Source organism: Acomys minous (genome assembly GCF_964271855.1).
Source record: "Acomys minous genome assembly, chromosome: 13".
In the NCBI taxonomy this organism is placed as follows: Eukaryota; Metazoa; Chordata; class Mammalia; order Rodentia; family Muridae; genus Acomys; species Acomys minous.
In genome coordinates, this window is record NC_140495.1 from 95,488,687 (window position 1) to 95,513,001 (window position 24,315).

Consider the following 24,315-nt stretch of genomic DNA (forward strand, 5'->3'; position numbering starts at 1 on the left):
TCCCTGATGTGTTTAAAAAGGCCCTGCTTGCCTGGCCGCCCGCCCACTCCAGCCAGCTCCCATACAGATGCCATTCGTGGGTCTATAGCTCCTTCCTTACATTTTCCTCTTGGTTAATTCCTAATCTAAAGAGACTCCATCTTGATCACAAGCCTGCAGGACCTACGTGGGCCTGCTCCTGATGAGCAGTGCCTCTCCTGGCCTGAACAGCCATTATTCCTTTACGCCAATAACCCTACAGGCACCTGTGTATAGCCCTTACAGGTCTCCCTATAGGTCATGGTGTATAAACCACACAGAAAACAGACTTGAACATATACATAGAGCTGAGGGACGCCTCTACATAGATTTTTACATTGATTTTCCTATGCAGAAATAGGATAAAAACATGAAAAGACTGTGTAAACTATAAAGCGCTTCTTCAATGTGTTTCCTCATGATATCTGCATAAGGCTTCGTGTGTGTGTGTGTGTGTGTGTGTGTGTGTGTGTGTGTGTGTGTCCCAACAGTCAGTATCAGCTATGAACGCTCAGCTAATTTCTTCTATTGCTCTCCACCTTATTTTTTGAGACAGAGGCTCTCATGGAACACACAGCTTTCCGATTGAGGTAGAATGACCAGCCAGCAAACCCTAGGGGTTGACCTGTCTTTGCTTCCTCAGGGCTGGGATTACAAACATGTGTAGCCACACACAGTTTTCTCTCTCTCTCTCTCTCTCTCTCTCTCTCTCTCTCTCTCTTTCTTTCTTTCTTTCTTTCTTTCTTTCTTCCTTTTTAATGTGGATAGGCAGGGAATCAACTTAGGTCTTCCTGTTTGAGTGGCCTGGCTGAACTATTCTCCTAGTCCCTAAAGCTCTGAATTCTATAGAAAGAGCAGAAGATGTTGTCATCTGTGTTACAGCCTGTGTCAGAGAGGCCAAATAGCGTGCTTAAAGATCTGTCACTACAGGGGCTTAGTGTCAGGCACTGACCAGAGCTGTCCCAGTAGTCAGTAGTCACTTACCATGTGTCAATAACTATGGCAAACCAAGTGGTGTTTATTTTTCCACCTTTATATCAACACCATGAAATAAGCATCTTATAAACAGAAGAAAAGATCAGAGAAATGGCATAGTATGTTCAAGGTCTTAGACTCAAACTTTGGTCTGTTTGATCACAAACCTGAACTTATATCAGCTTCTTGAAGAAAAAAAAAAAGAAAGAAAGAAAGACTGCACAATTTCTCCATTAAAGAGTGATTAGATCATATCTGGGGAGTCTTTCTGATTAAGTTCTTATAATATCTAAGCAGTCACCATGCTGGACCCAGGAAGCGCTGCGTTCAAACTTCTCAGCATTTGCTGCCTATATTAAGATGTTGCACCAAAGGGGCCTCTTGGGACTCACCTGTCTCATGGCCTCTGACTCTGCTGGAAGACCAAGGAACCTGTCACTGCCTCCATTCTCTCTCCCTCAGTAGTCTCCACCAAAGCCTGTGCTGACTGTCCTCATGGCTGGCTTGAGGGAGGAGAAATGAATGCTTTTAGGAATAAACCTACCCAAAGCCTGACGGCAGTGGTTGTATCGGTTCCCAGCACCCACTCTTGGGTGGGATAATTCTGCGGTACGGATTCTACTCCTACTCCCAGAGTTCTCCCTTGGTATTAAAATCCAGGCACCCATGGTGATAGCTAGTTTGACAACACACCCAGTAGAGGCTCCTTTCTACACCTTATGTCATTTTCTTGTTCCTAAACTAGTATTTTCTGTGCTCCTCACGCTAACTTTCTGCACTCAAGTGGTCTCGGGGTCTGTTTCTAGGAGATTGCAAGTTCAGACAGAACTTGTAGGGTTCCCGCTGCATCTTACATCGCTGGTAGTTACTCTGAACCACAAGAAGAGGGGTGGCTGTACTTAATTTCTTAGGAGTGAAATATGTTTTTCTTATTTCATTAATAAAAATTTCACTTTACGTCCCGATTGTAGTCCCTTCCCTTGTTGCCTCCTGGTCTTACCCTCCCTCCCTCATCCCTCCCTCGCCCCCTCTCCCTAGTCCTCAGTAAGGGAGCAGCCCTCCTCCCCTAACCTCTGACCTCAGCCTATCAAGTCTCATCTGGACTGCAAGTACTTCTTCCTCTGTGGCCTGGCAAGGCCACCTGCCAGGGGGGGAAGTGATCAACAAGTGGGCACCAGAGTCCATGTCAGAAGTAACCCCTGCTCCCCTATATTATGGGACCCACAAGGAGACTGTGCTGCCTATCTACTACTTCTGAGAAGAGGGTCTACGACCTCCCCATGCACGGTCCTTGGTCTCTGCAGCAGGCCCTAGGAGTAAAATCATGATGCAGCGATGTTTTGCCTTCTGCGTCTCCAATATTCCTCAGATCCTTGAGAGTTGTCCCCTACTATAGCCTAGGACCTTAGCAACATATGGGAGAGAAAATGGACCAAATATTTTCCTGAGGGAGAACTGTTTTTTTACTTTACAGCGATTTCCTTAGTGAGGCCATGAACTCTGAGGGCATAATGACTTGAACATGATATTATTTTCTTTTCTCTTTCAGACCTGAGCATTTATTGCTCGACTCCAGAAGACTGGCTTTCCCCAGGTAAGGGGCACATCTGAGCAGGTGAGCCGGAAAGCCATCCTTATCATTGTTCAACAAAGGTTTATTGAACCTTAACAAGGTTTGAGCTTTAGGCTAAGCAATGTGGAACACTCATAAACACACACACACACACATGGAACAGTTCCTTCCCAGGGTTCATGAGTCTGGGATTAGCCATTGAAATCCCTCTTTTTCAGGGTTCATTTGTGTGGTAATACATTTCATCCCGGCGAACAATCAGAAAATCAAATTGACTTCGGTATGTTTGCTTGATTTTAAAAATATGATCCCAAGGGGGAAAATAGCCTGTCCACAGAGACAAATGATCACCAATCTCAAAATAGTTTCTACTATTTTTTTTTTTATAACCCAGCCACAAACATTCCCTTTTGGATTCTTAACCTAATTTCCCAGAGTTGCCCAGTCCATCTTCTCCTCTAATTTTAATGTTCTGCCTAAGTCTTTAAGGTCTCAGTTGGTTAATGTTTAATGCTTTCTACTACCAGTGTTTGATGTTTACACTTTATTGGGTTAACCAAATTTGTAGAACAAATTAAATGTGTGCAGGTCTTTGGCAAGCCACGCTTAGATATGTGTTGCTCGGAAACCGTCTCATTGTTCAACACTGCATGCCCCAAATAGTTTCAATTAACTGTTCTTCTTCTTCTTCTTCTTCTTCTTCTTCTTCTTCTTCTTCTTCTTCTTCTTCTTCTTCTTCTTCTTCTTCTTGTTTTTTTTTTCTTCCCCTGGCAATATCTGCATTGCTTTCAGGGAGTTATTGCTTTACAGATTTACAGATGTTACAGCCTCCTCCCCCTTTGCTTCCAGAAAACATGTTGCAGCAGAAAATGCCGCATCTGTGTGAAATGGAGTGTCAGCAACAGGTAACCTATTAAGTTAGAATGACCAAAGACCAGAAAAATATGCCAGGGGTGGAGCAGCGGGAACAGGGAGGGGGAGGATCTGTGGGGGGAAGGGACGAGGAACGAGAGTTGGTGTTTTTGTTACAACAAAGATACACACTAGAAGAAAACCTGCAGAGGAATGATATACAGTTTAGATAAAGAATATTAATACAATTATCTGAAAAATGTATGTTTTGAACCTAATGGTTTAGCTTTAATGTGTATTTTTTCTTCCTCCCTCCCTCCCTCCCTCCCTCCCTCTCTTCTTCCCTCCATCTTTCTCCTTTCTCTGTCTCTCTCTTTCTCTCTCTCTCTCTCTCTGTCTTCTGTGTGTCTGCGCACGTGCGCGCGTGCACACACACACACACACACACACACACACACACACACACACACACAAAGTTAGGGTACTTGCCCAGAGTAGCCAGAGGTAGCAGGTCCATTTTGAGCTGTAGTGAACTGCCTGATACAGCTCAGCTTGTGTCCTTTTAACTTTAACAGCATAGACATCTCTTTGGAGACCATTTTTTGTTTTTGAATAAATTCAAAGGGTCATGTGATTCCACGACAAAGGGTAGGCCTGGGGAAGCCGATGTTTACACTCTATGTCCAGCAGTGCTGGGCCTGCCCAGCATGGCTTTGGCCAAACTCTCTTTACAACTTCATTGAGCACCACACTATCCACTAGACAACATGATCTCTGGAGTGTCAGCTCTGAGGACCCGTTCCAATTGTCTGCCCCAGTTAAATAGTTAGTTTTGGGAATAAGAGGTTTATTTCACTTTTGGTTCTATGATTGCATCTGTAGGTGTGTGCACATGTGAGTGCAGGTGCCTGTGGCATCCAGAAGGGGGCATCAGATCCTCAGGATCTGGAATTACAGGTGGTGGTGAGGCCCCTCACGTAGGTGCTGAGAACCAAACATGGGTCCTCTGCAGGTGCAATGTGAGCTTTCAACTGTGGAGCCATCTCTCCAGTTTCTTAAGATTCTAGGGACGTGAGGGTGTGGCTTACAGCTCTTTTAAAAAGATGTAACTTTCACAAATACATTTTTCAGCAGACAACAGCTTAATTTCATATTCCTTCCCTAAGTGCCTTCATTGTGGCCATGAGCAATTCTTTCTCCATTTTCCTAAGCCGTATTTTCTTACAGCCTTGCTGAGAGATGCTGAGTTTCGACCCAGTGTGAGAAAATATTAAGATGGTTCTGAGATTTCATCACCAGACGAAAATAAGGAATCCCCAAACTGCAGGGTCATGGATGGACTTTGGGGCTCAGGTTTCCATGGGGGTCAGATTTCCTCTGGCTCCTCAAGTCTAGCAGAGAGGGGCCGGGCCTGGAGCAGTATCTGTTTTTCTGGCACCAGAACCATGGCTGAACACTAATGCGTTTAACAGTTGGACTTATTTTTAATCTACTGTATTAGGGAGTGCAAATTCAATCAAGAACAAAATGTGACCAGTGGTGTTTTTGCTTCGGCATAGGCATACGTCCTCAACGTCCCCAATGCTGTCTTATGGTCTCTTGTGCTAGGAGCTCTTCTGACTTCTGACTTCGTTCATAACATTAGTTTTGTTTTGTTGTTGCTGCTGTTTTGGTGCAAATGCATGTGGGGGGAGAGGAAAGTAAAATAAGGAGGAGCTAGATCCCCCCTCCTCCATCAGCCTCCCCCACCAGCCCCCCCCCCACGCCACCATTAGAGAAATAATCGCAGTACAGATTTTAACAATTACTGTTCCTGCTGCAAATGTTTTTATGGATGGAATTAATAAATGTCTTCAAACACCAAGGCTAAGATACACTTTCAGTTTATTTTCTGTCATTGGATGGCATGGCTGGGCTTAGACTTTCTTCTCCTCCCCCCCCCCCAACCCCCCACACCACCCCCCTTAGTCAAAGAAAGAGATCTTATCTCTCTCCCCAGCCTGGCTTCCCGACGACGACGTCTTTTGCCCTCCTCCCCCGGGTGCCTATTTTACTGAAACCTGACTTGCAGGTCAGGGAACTGGTAACAGATTAATTTTACTCAAGGAGGAACACTAAGAATTTTGGCCAGGACACATGAGAATCCTGTTATAATATTACCATTTTCCCCCTTCTAAATTAAATATTAGGAAAAATTAAGCCAAATAGTGACACACATGGTGCAGTGGAAAGTATTTCTCTCACAAACACTGGGAGATAAATGCCTGTGTAAGCGAAAGCACAATAAATATGCAGTACGTTAAAAAAAAAACTTAGATTATGCAGGTTTTAGAGTTATAGCTAAAAGTGGTTTAATGTTTCATGCCTAATAATAGATTACGCCTATCACATTTCTAACCTTCATTTCTCCTCTCTTTGAAGTCCAGCCATATAAAGGTTGTTTGTTGAACCACGCTAAAGTTAAGGCAAATATTACTTAGGGTGATTCATACTGGCAAGAATTTGCAATGAAGGCAGTCCTGTGTGTGTGTGTGTGTGTGTGTGTGTGTGTGTGTGTGTGTGTGTGTGTGTGTCTGAGGCAAAGGAAATGAAATGTTTGTAATATTTTTTGGTTGATAAATTTATTAAAACATTCTAGAAGTTTGTACATAGTTTGTACATAGACTCACCAAAAACAGATTACACTGGGCCCTGTGGGGAAGGCAGACCTTCAAGAGGGAGAAATTCCCTGGATTTCAGACATTGCCACCAGGTCAGAGCAATACTTAATTAACTGAATACATTAACAGAAGGCTATAACCTAGATGTAAGAAGGGGGAAAAGGAGAGAGAGAGAAAGAAAAAAAAAAAAGAAAAAAAGAAAAAAAAGAAAAGGTTAGGGGAGTAGTCAAATTCATTTAATCCTCTGTTCTTTGCTTACAGATTAGCCTTTCAGAATGAGCAACTTGATTTTTTTTTTTAAAGGATCCATTTACCTTCCAGGCCTTTTCATAGCAAAACATTTTGTAGGGTTGCAAAAGAGATTAATTTGTTGCCAGTTGCTCCATACTGGCAGGGATTCTGAATAAAGAATGCAAGCAATCTATCTTTGTTTGTAAGATATAATTAATCTGGCAGTTAAAATTCTTTGGAAACATTCTGATGACTTATGTGGAAAAGTAGAGCAAGGATTTCAAAGAAAACTCAGAACTGTGTGCAGGGGAAGATAAAAGATATACGAAGTGTTTGTTCTAAGCGACACTATTCATTTACAGATCATAATGTAGCCCCACCCTAGCAATTATTCTGGAAAACAAGACAAATCTTTGTCTAGAGCCTTCTGACGCGGTCTTGATTTGACAAACAAAATAAGCACATTACTGTTGTGGTCTAATAGACTGCAAGCTGTTTTATTAGAGTCAGCTGAATCCTGTTTTGCATAAAAAAGAACTCTGTTTGCTACGGAGAACACATTTATGTTAATAGGACTTTGACAAAGTAAAATAAAATCGCATTAAGATGCTGCAAGGAGATAAGACAATGAAATCTCAGTGAGAGAGAGAGAGTTTTGGCACACACTAATTACAGTCACGTCCCTGCAGGAAAAGAATATATTTTTACACCAACTATCCATGTGTTTGGAAATGCAGAGAGCCTAAAACACAATTCCTGGTTTCCGCATTTCCTGAATGCGTCGTCAGGGGCTCCTGGGTAACGAAGGTGGTGGTTGGTTTAAAGGAGTCTGCCTGATAAACACCCAGTTCATTTACAGCAGCACAGGCAGGTTTCTTTCTGAATGCGAGCCTCCCATCATCCCTGCTTTTTTTTTTTTTTTTTTTTTTTTTTTAAGGGGCTTTCCAATATAGGGCAGCTGAAAACAAGGTTTTAGATTACATGGTAATTTAGGAATGCATGAATAGCGAAGCAGTTACCATAATAGGGTTCTGGGTAAACGTCATGGTTTTCAGAGCAAAACATAACAACATATGTTTCATGATTTGTCTCAATGATTTTTTTTTCCCTCTCTCTCTATATATATTTTTTGTTCGGGTTCTATCAAAATATTTGGAGGCCTCATCTGTGCACAGCATTTTTATAACCTTATTTTGAAAACTGATGTCTCTTCTTTTAGTTCAGTCATTAAAAGCAAGGCGATGACGGACGCCGGGATGCCTTGGGTTTTATGACTAATCAGTTCCTGGCAGCGGCCATATTTCTTCTCTAGCGAAACTTTAATATTCCTTTGGCCTTGTTTAGAGAGAGAGAGAGAGAGAAGAGAGAGAGAGAGAGAGAGAGAGAGAGAGAGAGAGAGAGAGAGAGAGAGAGAGAAGGATATGAACTCTTTTGCTACCCTGGCTACTTATTAAGCATCACCAAACAGATATTACAGCAAGAGATCTCTGGGCCCACAAAATCAAGAGGCCAGAAGAGGGGATCTATTCATCCTGGCTTCAGACACATTCTGACTGCCCTGTGATTGTGGCGAATTCTTTCCTGTTCAAAAGCGTGGGGTAGGGAGAAACCCTCGTCTGAGTGGTGGAGGTACGGAGAGGGAAGTGAGCCTCCTCGGGATAGGACGGGCTTCCATTTAAATTGCTGCTTTGGTCTGGGATGAGGCAATTTTTTATGAGAGGCTTGATTTTCAGCCCAGACTCTTTGACGTTCTTGAAGTTGCAACACCAGACACCAGGTGTCTCCACTTAGCTGAGGTAAAGGTCCTGGGAAAGAAGGTTATATCCTCAGGAAAGGTGGCCAAAGCCTTGGGTAGGGTTCCTTGCCTAGAGAAGGGTATAAGGGCTTGTTGGGGGGGGGGGGGCAGGGAACTCAGTCTGTTCTGCTCTGGTAATGGTGAGAGCTTGTTGACTCAACAGAGCAGGGACCCCAGTTTTGTGTGGAATTCATGAAGGCTGGAGCCTCTGCGCAGAGCGAGCCAGGCTGCCGTCCACGTTGGCAGTGAGTCGCCATCTTGAATGGGAAGAGACCATCACCAAGAGAGTGTGGGAGTCATTTTAGTGAATGCCAACTCTGTGGGAACCTTCCTCCTAGGAAACCCTCAATGAGGAGCTCAAAGCCGGCTTGTTAGCTTTCCTCTAGCCGTGGTTGATGTCCCGGTTCAATGTGTGATTTCCAGGAGCATGCATTTATTTCTCCCAGCATTCCTTGCTTCCTTTCTATTCTTTGGCAGGTATTACCCTAAGCAGAAGTAACCTACGCCAGCCTGCTTCCTTGTGTACTTGAAGAGCTTACATTGAGATGTTCAACCTCCATTTGATGTCAGGGGCAGCAGCCGATCCCAGTTGTTCCCAAAATATGGCATTCCGAAGAGGGAAATAAGTATTTTTCAAAGGATCACTTTTAAGGTGGACAGGATAGCATTTGGAGTAGAGGAGACTTGACGAAGGTCTGCAGAAAGGAACTGGAGCTTTGGATCCCACAAGATGGTGGGAGAGAACAGACTACAGAGCTGAATGTTCTGGGAGTGTGTGTATGCCATAGCACCCCACACCCAGTAAAGTAAATAAGTACATGAGGCATTTTTTTTTTTTTTTACATTTCATTACCCTTCAGAATGACTTTGTTAAAAAAAAAAAATCCCTAAATGACAAACTCATTAACAACCACGTTGTGCTATTTTACATGGTTTCTTTTCAGATGTACTTGACCAAAGAATCACAAGCAAAACCAAAAATGAACAAAACCCAAAATCCAATCCTGCCACTGTCATTGCACTATGGATTATTGCAAAATTTTCACCCAGCTTGATCATCTTCATAATTCTTGTCCCTCTGTGTCTCGGTTAGATTTACCATTGCTATGATAGAATACCATGACCAAAGCAACTTGGGAGGAAAGGATTTATTTGGCTTACCAACGGCATCATTGGATGTTTGTCATCAAAGGAAGACAGGAGAGGAACTCAAACAAGGCACAAACCCAGAGGTGAGAGCTGATGAAGAGGACGTGGAGGAATGCTGGCTACTGGGCTTGCTCGGTTTCTTCTAGAACCAGGACCACTAGGCCCAGGGGTGGCATCACCCACAATGACACAATGGGCAGGGCCTTCCCACATCTATTACTAACTTAAAAAGCGCCCCCACAGCCCTGCCTACAGCCTGATCTTACGAAGACATTTTCTCAGTGGAGGATCTTTCCTCTCAGATGACTCTAGCTTGTGCCAAGTTGACACAAAACTAGCCAGCATATGTTGGTTTGCCATCCTTGTTTGATTTATATATTTGAGAAATCTAGAAATTATCCTGGATATGACTGAGTATTTTGGAGGACATACTTAAGAAGAAACCAAAAAATCCTTGAGTTATGGGCACAGAGAGTTGTCTTTTGTTTGGGGTTTGGCCTTAGGGTAACACTTGGAGGCAGAGAGGAGCTGAACAAGCCAGAGCTCACATGCCACCTGCCAGAGGAAGGCGTTTTCTCTGGAGGACAAGACCACAGGAGCCGTCCTGGTCTCATTATGGAGGACATCTCTGGTCCCTTCAGCTTCCCAGAGGCCATGAAACCTCTAAGAGATAAGGGTTTTAGTGCCAGCCCCACCTCTAAGTAACAGGGAAATCTTGGAAAAATTTTGCAACATTTCAGTGTCAATTCCTTATTCTGAATTATTGAGTGTTTACTATTAAATCCTGTAGAGTCACATAAGCAACCTTCTGAGTCAGTTCATGTTTTACCAAAGTTTTTGTGGACAAGGGAACTGAGATGCACAGGTGACGAGACTCTCTGGAGGTCACCATGTGACATAGTCGAGAATATTGAATGGCAGCCTTTTAAGTCCAGTGACCCTCGGAAGATCTATCAGCCTTTTAATAACCTATGCTTCAGCTAGGGCTACTTCCTATGTATTTCCTCAGGCCACTGCATCTTCTGAGCAGAAGGCACGTAGCACTCAACTGAGTTAGTCTCTGGGCCGGTCACTAGCTACCTCTCGCATTATTAACTTGTCCAGGGGAGACACGAGTAAACATCTACTTTCTCCACAAAGAACCCAGTCAACAGATCAAAGGACAGCTCCACCAAAGTCCAACTTAAAGTCCAGTGAGATACCAAGTTTTTTTTTTTACACAGTAAAAATGAGGGCTACAAGAGCTTGGGGACTCCCAAATGCCTTCTTCACATAGGCTCACCTCATCATGGATGAAGACCTCATGAACGCTGCATCATGGAGCTCACTTTTGGCTCTTTTTTTTTTTTCTAAAAGTTTTTTTTTTTTCCGAGGCAGGGTTTCTCTGTGTAGCCTTGGTTGTCCTGGACTTGCTTTGTAGGTCAGGCTGGCCTCGATCTCACAGCAATCCACCTGCCTCTGCCTCCCAAGCGCTGGGATTAGGTATACACCACCACGCTCGGCTGTGGAGTTCACTTTTGAGTTAACCTTTCACTTCTAGTTCACTGCCAGGTTTCACTTTGTGTTGTTCCTTCTCCTCATCATTTTTCACTAATTCCTGCAGAGTGCATCCCACCTACACACAGACACACAAACACACAAACTCATAGACAAACACACAGCACCACAAGCGTAAACACAAACATACAAACCCATAAACATACAAAGAAACAAACACATATACATACAAACAAACACACATGTACTCAAACACACAAACTCACAGATAAACACACGTGTACACAAACCCAAACTCACAGACAAACACATGCATACAATATCCACACAAATTCACAAATACACAATATACACAAACACATAAGCACACAAATGCACAGGCACACATATACACACACAATATCCATACAAATTCACAAACACACAATATACAAACACATAAGCACACAAATGTACAGACACACATATACAAACACACATATCCACACAAATTTACAAACACACAATATACACAAATACATAAACACACAAATACTTAAGCACACATTTACAAACATACACACAATATAAATACACGTATACATATAAATATACAAACACACACAGACCACACACATAAAAAACACACATAAAATTTCAAACACACATATACACACAAATACACACACACACACACACACACACACACACACACACACACACACATACACACACACACACGTGAGTCAATGTGGTGCCAGGCGTTGTGGCATACGCCTTTAATCCCAGCACTTGGGAAGCAGAGGCAGGCAGATCACTCTAAGTTCGAGGCCAGCCTGGTCTACAAAGTAAATCCAGGACAGCCAAGGCTACACAGAAAAACCAAAACCAAAAAATATTAATTTGTCAATGTGGCAGGATCTAGGATCACCATAGAAACAGACCCTTGGGTGTGTTTTTGAAGGAGTTTAGATGGAAATAATTGACATGGGAAGACACGCCTGAAATGTGGGCAGCATCATCCTGGGCCCAGGGCTGGAATTAAAGGAGAAAGGGAGCTGTGTGCACCAGCGTCCATCTCTCTGCTTTCAGACTACAGTTACAATGTAACCAGCTGCCACGTGCTCCTGCTATCGTGTCTTCCCCTCAGAATCTGAGAGAGAGGCCTTCCTTATGTGGACTTTATGAGTGACTTTGTCACGGTAACAGGAAGACTAACAAGTAAGGTACGTTTCCCCCAGACACAGCTGAAGAGAAGTCAGCATTTGCTTGCATTTGCTAAACGAACATGCACAGCTCTTGTTTACTGGTTCTGAGTTTTAAGATGTCAAGAGCCGAATGTGACGTCTACCTGTGTGAGGCCACAGGGACAAACACCCATCAAGCAAGCTGGTGGCTCTCTCCACAAACACACATATTTTTATATGTATATGTATGCTTGTATTGTGTGTATAGACGTCCCTTCCTTCCTTCCTTCCTTCCTTCCTTCATTCTTCCATCTCTTTTTTCCTTGTAAATAAAGTTATAACGATTGACCTGAGTGAAGAGGTTACCAGAGCCAATCAGACTTGCCAAGTGTCTCTGGGCAAGAGGGCAGTGAGCTCACAGACAAATCAAGGGGCCTGTTAGCAGAAGTCCTGGCTCAGAGTTCAGTGACTTGATGGGGCTTTCATTTTCTCACTGAGGACTGGGCCAGAGTCACACAGTCATGTGTGTCAGAGCAAACAGCAGCGGAACATTCCCCAGCCTCTAACACATCCCCTGGGTCACATTTCCTGAAAGCTGCGTCCTTAATGATTTGATAGTTCTCGGTTTAGCTTTTCCACATTCCTGGTCAGCATTCAGGTCCTGGCAGCCTTTCCTGGCAGCTGTAGTCTAAGGATTGTGGACTGAGATGGACAGTGAGACCTCCAGGACAGAAGCAGAGGAGGGTGTGGCTGTAATGGCCTGGAGGGGATTTCCTTGGCTTTCAATTTGCACTTTATAAAAGCTGTGGTTACACTCTTGTCCTGGCTGGTTTTATGTCAACATGACACAAGCTAAAGTCATCTGAAAAGAGGGAGCCTCAATTGAGGAAAAGCCTCCATAAGATGCAGCTGTAGAGCATTTTCTTAATCTATGATTGATAGGGAAGGGCCCAACCCATGATGGGTGGAGCCATCTCTGGGCCGGTGTTCCTGGGCTCTATAAGAAATCAGGCTGAGCAAGCCATGTGGAGCAATCCAGCAAGTAGCACCCCTCCATGGCCCCTGCATCAGCGCCTGCCTCTCGGTTCCTGTCCTGTTTGTGGTCCTGCCCTGACTTCCTTCAACACTGGACTGCAGGGTGGAAGTGTAAGCCAAATTGGCCCTTTCCTTCCCAAGTTGCTTTTGGTCATGGTGTTTCATCACAGCGATAGCAACACTGACTAGAACAAGTCTTCTACAAGTAAAGGAGGAGAAGAGACAGCACTCTGACCTTGTAAGACTGTTTTGAGGTCTGGGATTCCTTAACAGATTGTGAAGGATGGGGCTTTGTTTTCCTTTTGGAAGGGAGGACCAAGCCTGTTCTCTAGGCTCCCTGTTAGCCACTGACTTCATTTTTCCCTCTGTGTGTGCACATCTCTCTGGTCTTCAGGGACATTGACTCCCAGAAAACCTTTTAAGCCTTGAACATGTAGGAGACTATGCTATTTTTCTAGTGCCTCGACAGCAATGTCATAGAATAACATCCTATGGAAGGTTGCAAGGTGTTAGAGAGCATGGTGCTTTTGAAACCAGTGAGAAAGAATTTGGTTATTCGCTGGCTTCTTTTGGCTTGCAGCTGGACATCCTGAAGGATCTTAACCTCAATGACCATATGTGATCTTCTTCTGTCTTGACCTCAATGATCATGTCACCTTCTTCCTGTCACTCCTGCCAAATGCCTTGCTGTTTCCTTTCTTGTCCTGGGGAGTATGTTTCTTCTCATCCCACGTAGAGAAAGGCAACAGCAGACCAAAGACACAAATATATCCAAGTCCAGCTCGTTGATGCAGTGAGACTCTTAGGGTTACTCACAGAAAGTGTGAGCAACTGGGCAGCTACATCACTGGAAAGCTCACTCCAGCGTGAGTGGTGACTTTCTAAAGATGTGGGACCATCTTTAGAACAGGGCCCTGAGCAACTGTTAGGCAGCTGTACTGAAGAGTCTGCAGTCATTGTTTCCCCATTATAGGCCTGGGAGAGTTTTGTAAGCTTTATGAGTCTCCTAGCTTCCTCCAATAGGAAATAGCTAATATGATCTCTTTGCTAGAGCTGAACAAAAAGTATAGCTCTTACTGCTGGTTTATTACTGAAATTATTGTGTCTTAACATCTCATATGTTATTCCTTGTCAAAAGCTTATCTTGAAAGCTGACAAGAAAAGCCATATCTTTCTGAGGAAATATGGGCCCACTTTTTAGCAGAGAGACCCGCAGAACCAATAGTTTCCCTTTTTGATAGGGCTTCTAGGATTCTCAGAGCTGTGTTTAATGTACATGCATCCCTTGCTTTTGTTTTTAGTCTGTTTTTAGGTGATGTAGCCCTTTACTGTTCCTTTATTCAGCTAATTGTTTTTTTTTCCTCCATAAAGCTGCTTCGAATACTTCAGTGAAAGAGATGAGCCCATATTTAAAAAGATTAAATTTGATTGACTTAGATTAAAATAGGAAGTCCTCTGGTCAATCAAGATGGTAACCAAGTTCTGTCAGACTCAGGAAAGAAAGACGTTGAAGAAGATGATGATTTAAAGCAGAGATCTCTTGGGTGGCTCTCGGCTGGTTCTAGTTGCTCCATGATAACCAGTCATTACTTGTCTGTGGCGTGAACTGTCTGAGTGGGCTGTTTGTACGTTCTGCTTCCCACTGGGAATAAACAACCCGCTGAAGACAGGCAGCAAGTATAAAGCTTGAGACAGGAGATCTAAGGACCTGTGTCACCTCTGCATCTAAGTCCTCAGGTGACTTCCTGTAGGACACAGAAAACGTTCAACTGGTTAATTTTGAATGTCCCTTCAAACACAATCTTCTGTAAATCCATCGCCTCCCTGCTGTGCTCTCTACTCACCCTCTTGTATAGCACCTTAAGTCGATTCTGTTTTTCTAGGAAGCCTTCAGAGGTCTGGAGGGGGGGAGGCGGGGGGAAAGGAGCTATGCGCAAGCTCGGTCTTATATCTGTATGCAGTGTATCAGTTTATTTTTTATATACATCCACTGAGTTATATAAACTGCTTTCTACATAGATTCCAAGTGGCTTATTGCTGTGAATGCAATAAAATAGGATTAAAATAAATGTAAATTAAATAAAAACAGATAACACCCTGGGAACAGAGAACTGAGGCTGGAGACTGGAGAAGGCAGGAAGGACCACGTATGCACTGTATTCTGAAACACCAGAATCTCTCTACCTGCAGAGAGCACTGGATTTCTGCACACACTTGGAAACCACAGCAAAAGGGAATGAGAGAGTGGAGACATCTCTTTGTCTTAAATTAAATTTATCCATCATATAACAGAAACATCACATACCAGTGGAGTGTTCAGAGTTGATCAGTAAAGGCATTGACTGGCTATGGTAATTTCTTCTAACCAAAAGGAAGTTCAAGAGATACCGTAGGGACCATGGGGACAAGAGCGTGCTCTCATGAGCTCTTCAGATGCAAAGTCCTCAAGTTCTGAAGCACATAGGTGGGAAGTATATTGATCCAACAAGAAGTCTTAACAGGTAGCAGAAGAAACTTGGGATTCTGAAAGTTGGTGGCATCACTTTCAGCACTTCCTTTGATCCAGATTTAGTGGAGCTCTTTGTGCGCTAGACATCCAGCTGATATAATGGTGGGTTTTCACTGTCAACTTGGTTGGGGTTTGAGTCACCTGGAATGCACAGTTCTGGTTGTTTCTGTGAGGTTTAACTGCGAAGGGAACAGATTCACCTGGAATGTGGGTGGCGCCATCCCATGGCCTGGGGGGCCTGGCTTGAGTAAATAGGAAGAAAAGCAAGCTGAACACAAGGAGTCATGTATCCGTTTCTTGATTGTAGATGTAATGTTAAGCTGCTGCCTTACACTGGTGCTACCATGAATTACCTTCTACAGTGGACTGTGTCTCCTCAAACCTTCAGCCAGAACAAGCCCTTCCTTGCTTAAATTGCTTCTTTTCAGATGCTTCACCACAAGGAAAAAAGCGGGTGACAGCACCAATAATGATTAATATACTGTGTCTGTCTTTCAGAAGCTTACAGCCTAATGAGAGCATAGCACACAATAAATTTTCTTAATTCCCTCAAAGTATTTATTGAGAAACTATTACATACCAAGGCCAGGGCCAAGGGCTGAGGGCTGGGTATACAAAATAGGGCTGTAATGAATATTTTTCTGATTAGGAATTTGTGAACAAATTAGAAATATATAAACCAGGAATTTGTTTGTTTGTTTGTTTTGTTTCAAGAGAGATTATCAGTAAGATTTACTGCTAAAAACTGTAAAGGTTGAGCAGAGTTGGAAAGACTCTAATTAGCATATGATGAAACAAGGCTACAACCTAAGAGTTCTCCTTCTCTCGAGGGCAATTTCTTGGTAGGTTTATTATGAGTACATGGTTATGTAACTTTCATAAATAATAAGGTTCTGTAGATTGAGGTTGTTGGTATATAAAAAAGTGGCCATGTTTTTCAAATGATGGAATGTGGAAAATAGAGTTGAGTTTTCAGGAAAGGAAAATTCAGAAAGAGCATACATGAAGCATGTCACAATACCCCCATCCTATGTTTGCGGAAGACATTACTAATAGATCACAGAGCTTCTTCCTGCCATACTTGGCTGTGGTCTCAAAATTCTTTCATTTCTTTGTGCTAGATGGCCAGAACTGGTCTTGGCATCCAAAAATTACATCTTTTTGCTTCTTGAAGACTTCTCATCCTCTTAAGTATGCACCAACCCTTTGTGCTACAACACACTGCTGAAATACTTTAAGTTTATTTTGAATTATTTTCCACTTTATTTATTTTTTAAGTGATTGAAATTGCTATCTGACAGTTGTTGAGAAGGGATGACAGCATGCTATGCCTAAGGACTTTCACAGCTTTGGAAAATACTAACAACACACATTTCATTTTTATGTAATATGTAACAACTTAATGAATATGTAATATGTATATAATATGTAACAACTTAATTTCTTGTTATCTATAGTAATATCATTACCATCATTATAAATCTTTAGCCAAAAATGACCTATGTGTTATTTCCCACATAGATATTATCTGCTTTGCATGTATATTTTATTGAGCCCTTACAGTAATCCCATGGGGCAGGTGTCATTAGTGTCCCCTGGTATTTGGTTTTACCAGGCATAGGTGTGTCAGTAGCAGAACTGCAATTGAAACATCCACCACAAGTCTCATTGCTTGAATGACAAGTGTCCCCCATGGGCTTCTGTGTTTGAACACTTGGTCCCCAGCAGGTGGTGCTGTTTGGGAAAATTATGGAGCCCTTAGGATGTGGAGCCATGCTGGAGGAAGTACCTCACTGACGGTAGTCTTTGAGGGCTCGTGGCCTCACCTCACTTCCTCTTCTCTTTCTCTCTACTTCCTGTGTGTAAATGAAACGTACTATCTCTGCTTCCTGACTGTTAAGATGGCCTCTCCCTTCTACTGACACACACCTGCCTTGCCAGAAGGGACTTTACCTCTCTGGAACTATAAGCCAGAAAGAAACTCTTCCCTAACTTGCTTTTTGTCAAGATGTTTTGTCATAGCAACAGGAAAGGAAGTAATACTGGCATCTCACCCAGTGCTGAAGCTCATCCCTGTTAGCACAATCAGGTACGTGAGGTTCCCATTGAAGAACAACAACAAAATCCATGTGTCTGTGTTTGGCTTCTACTTAATGTTTGCATTTGTAACCCTTTCCAAGGACCATGGTTCTTCTAATTACTGAAAGTGCTATAAAGTCAGGGAGCCCGGTAACTCATTTACTTATATTTCTACTTATTTTTATTTTTTTAGATGTATGTGTAGCCCATACTTTTCTGTTGTATTTATTAATTTATTTGAATATATTTGTGCATGAGTGCATGTGTGCCATGGTGCCCGTGTGGAGGTCTGAGAACCACCTGTGGGAGTCAGTTCTCTCCTACCATGTGGGAACTCAGAATCAAACTCAGGTCATCGGGTTTGGTAACAAGTACCTTTATGTACTGAGCTATCTCCCTGGCCTTTACTTTTAGTTTTTAAACATGTTCTCTCTCTCTCTCTCTCTCTCTCTCTCTCTCTCTCTCTCTCTCTCTCTCTCTCTCTCTCTCTCCCAACCCCCATGCCGTGAATATGTATGTGCATGTGTTTGTGTTTATGCATGTATGTGTGTGTGTGTAGACATGCATATGCCATAATACACATGTGAAGGTCAGAGGATAGCCTTGGATTCCAGTCCTTGTACCTTACTTGAGACAGGATCTCTCCAGTCAGGCCAACTGGACAATGCACCCAAGATTTTTTATTCTCTGCCTCCTGCTCCCCATAGGAGCACTGAAACTGCTGAGACTGTGGACAGGGACAGGAAGTACATGCATGTGTGTGCTGAGGACCTGAACTTAGGTTGTCAGGCTTGCACGGCAGAAGCTTTACCCATGGAGCCACCTCTCCAGTCCCATAGGGCGCAACTTGAAACAAACAGCCCCAAATTCTGCTGTTTGTTCTCCGTGCTCTGGAACCATCTTTTTCTAAGTCAGGTTAGTCCCCTGTGGCCAGTGGTCTTCAACTTGTGGGGCGCGACCCCCTTGGAGTGTCGAATGACCCTTTCACAGAGGTCGCCTCAGACTACTAGAAATTACGGTATTTACATTATGATTCATAATAGTAGTAAAATAACAGCTCTAAAGGAGAAACAAAATAATTCTATAGTTGAGGTCACCACAACCTGAGGAACTATATTAAAGGGTCACAGTATCAGGGCGATTGAGAACCGCGGCTTTAGACGAAGCCGCACAAAGATCCCTGTTCTGCTAACTCTGAGCCTTTGGGATTCTAAGGAATGTTGTTCTCTTTGAAGTAAAGCATCTCAGCAAATCAGCCACTGACCCTGAGTGGCTCCACGTGTAGGACGAAGACACATTCGTTGTTACGGGACCCCTACGCTGAGGACTCAGTGATACTGAATGAGTGTTTGCTGGAAGATGCACGGAGTCCTTAGAACACAGAACTACCCTGAAACCGGGTCTGGAGTATGACTTGGACATTGGAATATCGGGACAGAACTTATTATATAGAATTCCTCTGCATAATGGTAGAACCGGGTCTTGCAAGAGAATACCAGGTCAAGCGATAACTAAGTCCTTCAAAGCTGTGTGACATCAGGCCATGCTGCTGCCAGTGATGGTGACAGATTTAGTCATAATAAAACTTAGTATTATGGCCCTGGTAATGACCTAAGAACTCTGCCTGGTGGTACCTTTGGAGCATCTTCTCACTCACCCTTTACAACTGGCATCATGATAAGATAGGCTTGCTCTTTGGATGAGGCTCTCTAAGCCCACAGAAGTTGTATAACTCCCCAAGGCCTCTCGTTATGCTATGGATCTGGGGCTAAAGTCCACCCTATGTGGCAGTAGACCCCAGCTCTTAGCTACTCTCCCGGCTCATCTGCATCTTCAGGAGCCAGATTTTTCCTTATCAGAAGGGTGTGACCTCTGCTATTTCTTCCTGCTCTCAAGTCCTAGGATGCTGTTTCCAAGCCATGAGCCTCAGGCAGCAAAGGAGCTCTTGATTTTTTTTTCTTTTTTCTTTTTTTTTTTACTAATGTGTTGTTTGTTTTTTTCTAATTGATCTCTGCCAGCTCTGGGTAATTAAAACCCCACAGCTCTTCAAAGCCATAAACACACAGAGGCATGCACGCTCACCACCCTCATAGTGTGCTGGTGACATTGTTAATGTGTAGCCTCGAAGAAGAAAACCAAGTACCTGGTGGAAGCAGCGGGTTCTGTGTAAATAGTGGAGTGAATGCACGTAGAGCCTAGGTGAGTGGACTATAAATTTCTGTTTATTTACCAACAGCTCTAAGCATTGACCTGAACCATGGTCCTCCTTAACAACCTCTGATGATCTGTTGGCAAACAGCACTTTATATTCGAGGCAAATGCACACTGGAATGTGAGCTTCCATGCAGAAGTGCATTAGGGAGCCTGCAGTCCAGGTGAACATCCCTTATAGTAATAATAATAGAATGAGCAATTCAGAGGAATGGAGCCTTTGAGGATTAAGATGCTATCATGGTGGAGTCCTTCCTGCACAGCTTTGGTTACCATGGGGATCATGGTGCAGGATGTCTCAAGCTGTTGGCATGGAAAGGTTTTAAGTGTTTATTTACTTTTTGTGTATAATCTATGCCTGAACGGGGACAGCAACAGAACAGAGTGTCCCATGAGTGCTATGGATGAGGTATGTCACCAGGACATCACAGCTCACTGAGTACACCCTGTCAGGATAAGGAAGGAGGCCCTTTGTGCACTTTGTGAATGGCCACTGAATCTAGAGTCATGATTTCAGGAGCTTGTAGCCAAGAGACACGTGTGTAAGAATCTCTGCATAAGGTTACTGTGGCTTGGGCATCTGTCTCTACTTTGTTCTCCTTTTGGTGAAAAGATGGCATTGTAGTTAGGCCTTAAGGGAAATTGAACTTCAGGAACTTGGCATGAGAACGGAAAGGGTAGAAAGACACGAGGAGAGATGAGATGAGATGGGGCAAAGAACAAGCTAGGTCCAGGATGCGCCTGTCTGTCTTCCCTTTGTGGCATGGGTACAGTTGTCCTCATCTGGGCTTTTGCTTGCTGATTGTGATAATGAGGGTTATCTAGGGGAACACAGTGTGAAGAATGACTCGACGCCCAAGGAGGGTTTATTAAATCGGCTTGCACCAGATGCTCTTGGAAGCCTGAGGTTGAGAACTCACTACCAACTTAGTCCATGAGGCTAGATTTCTTCTCCCAACCCCAGACTGGTGTTGACGGCCTGGAGGATTCCCAGGAAGGTGCAGATCTCCAGTCCCGGTTGAAGGTGGGATAAGCTGGTTATCATATCAGGGGAGGAAAGCAATGGTGTATAGGAACTCAACAGCAATGGGGAAGGAGAGATAAACCTGTTTTTTACGATCCCAAGTGCGGGATCGGAACGGTCTTGTGAGAGAACAGGTGAGGTTAATCCATTAGAAGAACAACCACCTTTTGCGGGAGCTTGATTGTTGTCAGCTGAAAAGATCCTATGAACAGACTCTGGGAGGAGATATATATAAATGAGCCCAGAACTGGAGGCGGGGCCTTTGGAGACTTCGGATAGTTTCGGCTGTTCATCGCTCCACTTTCAGATGCTCCTAGAGAGAACTGCTCAAGGGATGGCTTTGTAGCTCTGGCTCCTGCTGAGGTTCTGGGTTCTGGTTACTCCAGGTTCCAGCAGAAGAAATCCTGCTGATTACGCCAGGAGACTCGTTCCTCGGAACTGATATCCTTACAGTTTTGTTATTGTGTTCCTTAATCCTCTTTACCTATTGTTTCGGTTAGTTGGGTTATAAGTGATGTATGCTCGGTTAATAAGTTGTAATAAAATATATTGGTTAAGAAAACTGTGCCTACACAATGGTGAAGACAAGTGGGCAAAAAGCAAAGCCTTTTCTTCAGAGCTCTCTTTTGCCTGTGTTGTCAGCGGAAGGGGTGATCCAGACTTGGGGTAGGTGTTTCCCATTTTCTATAACTGAATACTGAAAATTCTTCACAGATGCGCCCAACAGCCCTTTCAGTTGATTCTAGCTCTCATCAGGTTGACAAGATAATTACATTGACTGGCATGTCACCTGCCTGGGAGCAAGGACTAAACATGTTGTCCATCACATTCATTAGCTTATATTAAAAGGCTGGTATATACATAGGAATGTAGAAGGGAATGGGTGATTGGATGCCATAGAGAGTGAGAAAGGGAGTACCAAAGGCTTGGTCAGATGATGAGCAATACATAGCCCCCACTCTCAGAGATATTATAATAATAATAATCTAATTACCCAAAGTTGTCTTGGTCTTACAGTACTCCTGGGAGCCTGGCGAGTGGCCAGATTTTCAAGACAGCATCAACATTAAGATTAAACAAGAGGCCAGATTGGGGGGGCAATTTAATTCATCTCAGAAAACATGTACCATCTATGAGCCGGGCATTATAGGATGGCAAAGGTGTAAGGCTACACAGGAGAGATTAAGATCAGTTCCATCAGAGTTTCAGGGGAGCAAGGCTGTGGACTTGGGGGGTTCCTAGTAGCTTCATAGAAAAGGCAAGGAGTCCAGTAGAAATTGGACAATGGGTAAGATTTTTCTAGAATGAAAGAAAGCGTATTCCAATAAAAATAATAATAATAAAAAATCCAACAGAGGTGTGCTTAGTGTTCAGCATGTTGTTTACTTTGCTCATTTTATTTCATCTTTGTAGATCAATCAATGAAGGAAGATTGTAGTGAGGAGTTAACCTTCCCAGGGGAGCTGCCCCTTGAATGTAGGCCTTTCCCACTGTAGTTTTGCAAAGCAATGATAACAGTTAACATTTATGGCCTTCTTTTCATAAAGCAGGGAAACTGCACTCTTTGTTGAAGCAGCTTAGCATCACTTGCCTACAGACTTCTATGAGCGCTCTGACTGTGCCTCACTTCGAGTGTTAATCTCCCGATACCGCAACCACTGTGAGTATCTGCTGCTTCATTCAGATGAACTCTGGAAACCAAATTTTCTACTGAACCTGGACAGGTAAAAGAGGAAATTTCCCAACATAGATGTGAGTGTTTGGGTGAGCTAATTCACCTCCTGAGGTGCATCTTAGAAAAAACTAGATCCTAGCTTGAGTGGGAGTGGGAGGTAGAGATACAAGAAGTGTGGAAGAAGTGACAAAGATATTGATTAACCTGCAATGAATGACCCAGTTAGACCATTCTTCGAGGTACCCGGTAACAGTTCCCTGCTGTGAGCCTTGCATGGGCATCATGGCAGGAAACAAGATGACCTGGGAGTTTTTGAAGATATCGAAACTATTTTAATGGCTGCCTTGATGCCAGGAGAAAAAGAGTGAGCATATCTGACCTGTGCCTTCATGCTATTCTTGTTTAGGAGGAGGTTAGGCTGCAGTTTAGAAGGCCACTCTCCATGGGGGACATGAAGCATCGATGCAGCAGCATGCTCCTATACTCTGGAGCGGATTCCGGCAGGGGGCATGAGTTTGGCTGGGCTTCAGGAAGCCTCAGAAATGAAGGTAAGGGACCAGGCGCTTCATGTGTTCTATGTGCTTGCTTTGCTTCATTAGAGTCTCTGTTTAGTTGCATCCTTTAAAGAGCAGTTATCAACTGCTGGATGTCAAATGACCCATTCACAGGGGTCACATATCAGATATCCTGTTTATCAGATATTTACATTATGTTCATAACATTAGAAAAATCACCGTTATGAAGTAGTATCAAAAATAATTCTGTGGTTGGGAGTCACCACAACGTGAGGACCAATATTGAAGGATCTCAGCATTGGTGAGCTTGAGAACACTGCTTTACGGGGTGGTGTGTGTATGTGTGTGCATGTGTGTCTGTGTGTGTGTGTGTGTGTGTGTGTGTGTGTGTGTGTGTGTGTGTATTTCTGCATATGAGTTCAGTACCTGCAGAGATCAGAAAAGGGCACCAGATTCCCTGGAGCTGGAGTTACAGGTGGTTGTGAGCTGCCTGACTTGGGTTCTGGGAACCAAACTGAAGTCCTCCGTGTAAATGTTACTTTTATTTCCTCAGATGAGATGTGAGCCGCAGCCAAGATGTACAAATACACGTATTGGGATGAGCCCAGAACATTTCTTTCTCTGTTCTAGCTTTCCCTAGGCCTAGGCCTGGAAAGTTTCTAGCCTCTGTACAACCTAATCATCTGCAAACCTGAACCTTGCAGGCTTTAGGTTCTAACCTCCATCTGCTCACCGAGGCCTAGAATGTTCCAGCCTCCAAGACTTACTGCTGAGGCAACTCACCTTTTCTCACTCTTTCTTAACTCTCGATCACTGGTTCACCTTATCTGTTCTGCCTCAAACTTCTCTCCAAGCTGACTGATTCAAGCTGGCTTCTCTCTTGGCTTCTACCTGGATTGCTCTGTTTGATCCCAATTAACTCCGGCAATATGTTCTAATCTTCTGGCTCCTTCTCCTTCTCTCCCTTGCTGCTCTTAAGTAGCCTCTCTTTCCTGTGCTGTTCTTGTGAGAGTTGGGAGTATCCTATGTCTGACTCATCATGTCAAATCTTTCTCTGATTAGTCACTTTGTCTGCCACTCAATTAGAGGTGACTTTCAAACTTTGCTGTTTTCTTCTATAAACTAATCTTATTTTTATTGTTTGTGATGAAAGGCACATACTAAGGGTGTGTCTGTACTCCAGCCAGATCATATGGTAATCTAGGGTGTGTCTGCATTCCAGATGGATCACATAGACCTACAAGGTCTTTAGCTGTGACCCCTTGCCAGAACAGCCATTTTGCTGAGTTAAAATTCCTCAACCCTTACAGAAGAGATATACATGCTCTGTACTGCTGAGCTATCATTCAAA

The 24,315-nt window shown here is 43.5% G+C and overlaps 1 protein-coding gene and 1 long non-coding RNA gene across 5 annotated transcripts in view; one reads left to right on the forward strand and one right to left on the reverse strand.

The window, feature by feature from the left end:
- LOC311580336 (uncharacterized protein) overlaps positions 1-24,315 on the forward strand; it is a 41,307-nt gene that overhangs the window by 3,635 nt on the left and 13,357 nt on the right. The window contains exons 2-10 of one of the 4 annotated variants that reach the window (XM_084751813.1): positions 2,543-2,587; positions 2,785-2,846; positions 3,416-3,471; positions 8,582-8,910; positions 9,198-9,336; positions 11,822-11,955; positions 19,558-19,738; positions 22,322-22,434; positions 22,856-22,997. In XM_084751813.1, the coding sequence (XP_084607939.1) occupies positions 2,543-2,587; positions 2,785-2,846; positions 3,416-3,471; positions 8,582-8,603 (185 nt within the window). In that variant the 3' untranslated portion in view covers positions 8,604-8,910; positions 9,198-9,336; positions 11,822-11,955; ... (1 more) ...; positions 22,322-22,434; positions 22,856-22,997. Of the gene's footprint in view, positions 1-2,542; positions 2,588-2,784; positions 2,847-3,358; positions 3,472-3,894; positions 5,260-8,581; positions 8,911-9,197; positions 9,337-11,821; positions 11,956-19,557; positions 19,739-22,321; positions 22,435-22,855; positions 22,998-24,315 lie in introns of those variants that run through there. The other 3 variants (XR_014773430.1, XR_014773431.1, XR_014773432.1) reach the window with 3 other exon arrangements.
- On the reverse strand, positions 699-17,992 carry LOC311580338. Its single transcript, XR_014773434.1, has 2 exons — positions 17,948-17,992; positions 699-765 (listed from the first exon to the last, which is right to left on the reverse strand). It is a non-coding gene; the product is annotated as an uncharacterized lncRNA (long non-coding RNA).